This window comes from Gavialis gangeticus, unplaced genomic scaffold, assembly GCF_001723915.1.
Source record: "Gavialis gangeticus isolate Ggan-Ray unplaced genomic scaffold, GavGan_comp1, whole genome shotgun sequence".
NCBI lineage: Eukaryota > Metazoa > Chordata > Crocodylia > Gavialidae > Gavialis > Gavialis gangeticus.
The window spans coordinates 32,859,767-32,864,224 of NW_017728993.1; the positions used below are offsets into that span (position 1 = coordinate 32,859,767).

General features: G+C 36.2%; 1 protein-coding gene across 8 annotated transcripts in view; it reads left to right on the forward strand.

The window, feature by feature from the left end:
- Positions 1-4,458, forward strand: part of ADGRL2 (adhesion G protein-coupled receptor L2) — a 603,135-nt gene that overhangs the window by 470,231 nt on the left and 128,446 nt on the right. For all 8 annotated transcript variants that reach the window (XM_019501511.1, XM_019501512.1, XM_019501504.1 and 5 more), the window contains one exon: positions 1,036-1,249. In XM_019501511.1, coding sequence (XP_019357056.1) covers positions 1,036-1,249 — 214 coding nt within the window. The remainder of the gene's footprint in view (positions 1-1,035; positions 1,250-4,458) is intronic.

Sequence of the window (4,458 nt, forward strand, 5' to 3'; positions counted from 1 at the left end):
CCCCATTGCTAGCTGCCTGCCTTTCTGCATCCCTTCTGCACCTTCTCTTAACTCTCTGTAAGTAGGAACAATCCTGGAAGCAGAAAGCAATAATCTGCAGGCTGATTCTTAGAAAGGCTCTGCTTTGCACGTAGGCAATGCAATATGCACAGTTCTGTTGTGAGCTAGTAGGTATGATGGAGATGTGGAGGGGCAGCTCACGGGCTTGGGCTGGTTGAGAGCAACCTTGAGATTTGATTCTTTTGGGGGGGGGGGCGGAGGGGGAGCACTGCATATAGCACAGTCCCAGAGCCTGGTAGACTCCAATCCAGGGGCTAGGGGCTGGGTGGAAGGATTCCCTGGGTTGGACCTGGCTGTATCTTTGATGCCCCTGCTGTATTTGGACAGCTCCTGATACCCTTTCACCTGGACCATCACAGTGTCATCTTTCTCACCACAAATACCTTGCCTGCCTGCTCACAAAACCTGGCAGCTATATGAAAGGATTGTGAGAGGAATTTTTGGCTCCATCACTTTGCTTCTGCAATCATTTATTTGGAGTTTTCTGCAAGACTCCTATATCAGAGCAGTACCATGTTGATCGACACTGAGGAAACTCCCCCTCTTCAGCGGAAGAGTCTGGACATTTTTCTTTCATAATGTTTTCAAATGGAATATCTAATTAATGGAAAATGGCAGAAACCAGGAAAAGATCCTGCCATTGTGGGTGCCTCATGCTTCTTCTATCCATTATTTTCTTTGATGCTTGTTATTACCTATCTTGTGCGTTGTTCAGGATCTACCCCTTATAAACCAGTTCAGTATATGTTTAGTTCTTTGGAAAATGTTCTGCCCTTTTAAGGAGATTTTGCAGTTCATATTATTTAGAATTTCAAACATTTTTTGTATATGCTTGAATATCTGTAGCATTCTTGTGTTATTCCTCTCTCCTTCACTGCAAGATAGGAAGTATAATATCAGTTCATATGTCTGAAAGTTCTCCCTTTTGTCAAGCTTGTTCTCATTGGGGTTTTTTTTGTTTGTTTGTTTTTTAAGGTTTCAGCCGAGCAGCTTTGCCATTTGGTTTAGTCAGGAGGGAACTGTCCTGTGAAGGCTACTCCATAGACCTTCGGTGTCCAGGAAGTGATGTCATTATGATAGAAAGTGCTAATTATGGAAGGACAGATGACAAGATTTGCGATGCTGACCCTTTCCAGATGGAGAACACAGAATGCTTCCTTCCAGATGCCTACAAAATTATGACACAAAGGTAAATATATGGTATTTCCAAGACCAAAGCAAGTGAACTGCAGATAAAAGGCTTAATTTGGTACATAATTAGTGAGCATATACATTTTAGAAATGATATAATGTACTTGCTAATTTGCATTTTGTCTCATGGAAATAAAATGCAAGTATCTTTATTATTTTCATATAGTAATACTGGAAAAAAACAGAACCTAGCTGCCAGAAAAAATGTTTAAACTTTTTCTTGGTCTCTGACAGAAGTAAGAAAGCAGAAGGTGATTGCAAGGAGAATGAAACAATTCACTTATTTGAAGTTTCACTATATCCTTGTGTTTAAGATGTCAGACTGAACTCAAAAACATTCAAATGAATTCTACATCTTTAAACAGTTTTTAAATGTCTGTTCTAAGTTCTGTTAATATAATCAATAACTTGAGTTCCTCTTCATCTACAAAAAACACTTGGTACAATTTTTTTTAAAAGATTGTACAGTCAAGTAAGTTCTTATGTTGGGATATGGATAGTATCTTCTTAGAGGATAAAACTGCTTTCAGATGGTCTTACTTAGGAGTTATTCTCTTTACTCCAAGGTTTAATTAGTTCTATATCAAACCAGTAAAAGAATTGTACAAAACAATCACAGAGGCTGTGTCTCCATTTAGGATTTGTAGAAATTCTCCATCATAGGCCAAGCACTAGTAAAGGTCAGCCCGTGCTAGCATCTTTGGCAAAGGTAATATAGATCAGTCACAGGTATGTTTTCCACACACATATAAGCCTGCTAAGATGATAAATAGAGACTGTCTGCAAAATGTCCTTTGTCTGCATTGGAGGGGGCCCTAATTAAAACACACGCACATGCATCTCGGCTTTTAGAGGGAAGGAGCTGAAAAAATTACTACAAAATATGTCACCCTCCCAAAGATGTGTAATATGTACAGTAATTTTATGATTTTATTTTTATTGCATTTTAAGTATATTTTTCTGGAACATAAAAAGCTGCTTTTTGTAATAACAGAAAATAAAACCTAAGAACACATTTTCCAGTTTAGCATTTAATTTAGCATATACCTTGAATTTGTTAAAAAAATGTTCCTTTCAGTAGCAATTCAAGTTTACCAGCACATGCCACTTTTCAGCAGTTAGCTTAAGAGTTTTTGTTTCTTTTTCTGCAATTTTATTTCAATTACTTTCCACTACTTGGATGCAACTAACTTGGACACCGCATCTGTCTGAGAGAGGAAGTTGGGGTAGAAATCTGGTTCTTCAATTTTAAATGATACAGGAAAATCAAGGAATTTAGTACTATGTTCCATTATATTTCAGCCTTTCTTTTTGTTTAGTGCTCATCATATGCCAGTTGTATTTGTGATTAGTAATGGAAAGACTCCATAGCTAATCACATCTATGTAATGGAAAGGTTCCATAACTGCTCTGAATTAGGTTTGAATTGTCTTTTTGTGATTCTTGTTCATTGTTGTTAATTAGATCAATACAGAGTTCCACTGAGACTGAGACAGCAGCAGTGTCATCAGCCTCTAATCTGTCAAGTCCCTTTGAAACCACCTTCAATTGCTTTTGTAAATGTAGTACCTCTCTGTAGACTTCCTTGTTGTGTAAAATGCATGTTGTGTTTTGATCAAAGTTCTCCTCATCCTCAGTGCGAATATCAGGCTTATCATAGTTGGATGTAAATATAAAGACACAAGCTTCCTGAAAGTGCCATGCACCTGAAGCTGAGATCCTCCTTTTTCAGTCAGCACATTTTATGACTTCGGTGGTTGCAGAAGTATTTTTGAATTTCCGTGATCTGCAGAACGCTTAGATGTTTTTCTTTTTGCAGTGAGATTCAAAAATGGTTTTGAACAACCATGTGTCAGAGGTTTAGGAAATTTGAGCCGTGCTTGTCTCTCTTAGTCTTTTTACTTCTATTTTTGTTATCCAAGGAAACAGCAAACACTAAATTTTTTGTCCCTTTGTCTGGCATTTCCAGTATTTGGGAAATGGTTTATTGTAGTTTTCTTTTTCAGATGCAGAATTAATTATTTTAAATAGGGAAGCATTTTCCCTGCATCTTTCATTATTTCCTTTAAAATTGCTCAATTCACACTCTACTGTGAGTGTAAAAGAAAGTTGCAACGTTCTGTTAATTATTTGCTGTTCTTGTTTTCCTTATTAATAATATCATAATAATTTGTTTGCTTATTTATTTGGATCTTGAAAACACACTGTTGGTGGTTCTCAGTGAAATGTATTTTAGAGAATGATTATGTATTCTATGACAGGACCATAATGGCACCAGGAGTGTCTCAAATGCAATGCTATGAGCCCTATCAGCATTCACTTCTGATACCTGAGAGAGAAGATTCTTAGTTTGTTGGTATATTTATGTATGAAGGAAACCATTTTTATCAGTTTTTGAGAAGAACACTATTTTTTCTGTATCATGACTTAACAATTCCTGTCAGGAGAATTATCTGTTTAACAGTGCTTGAGGTTAATCAGCCATATATTTCTTGCCAATGTCTTCAGCTTCAGGTGTGCAAAGTCACATTAATTTGTAGACCAAGGTTTAGTAATTAGCAAACATTAATCATGCATTTGCTGTATTGCTCAGCAGCTTTTGCATTTATTATCATTTCAATACGAATAATAATTTAGTGAAATCAATACTATGAAGACCTGAAATTGAAAAAAAGATGACATATCCAATTTTAATGCAGAAACATGTTATCAGAAGCCCTGATTAGGTTATAGACGATTCTAGGGTTTAGCAGACTAACTGCTTCTCCTCTCCTACAGCAACTGGTCACAGTTGATACTACTAGATAATCATACCAACAACCATCTTTTACTATTTTCTTTCTCTTCAAGGCTTCTTTAATAGTTGTTATTTTTTTCTTTAATATGCCTAGGTCTAGAGCACTGATGTAGTCATTACTTCAATTTTAACATTTTTAAATAGCCATAAAAATTTTACCTGTTGATAATTTTAACCTAAAGATTCTAAGATAAAAGCGTTCACATCTTTGTTACATTCATGTAAAGCTTCATGACATAGGAGTTAAAATTTAGTTTAAAAAGGCAGTTATATAACCCTTTGTCCTCAAACCCACAAGCTTCCATAATTTCTGGTATGAGATGGAAACATGGATGAAATTGTATTTCCCCAAACCCTGGAATTTATTTAGTTATGTGTTAACTGGCAGGTGTAGGGCAATAATACTGTTA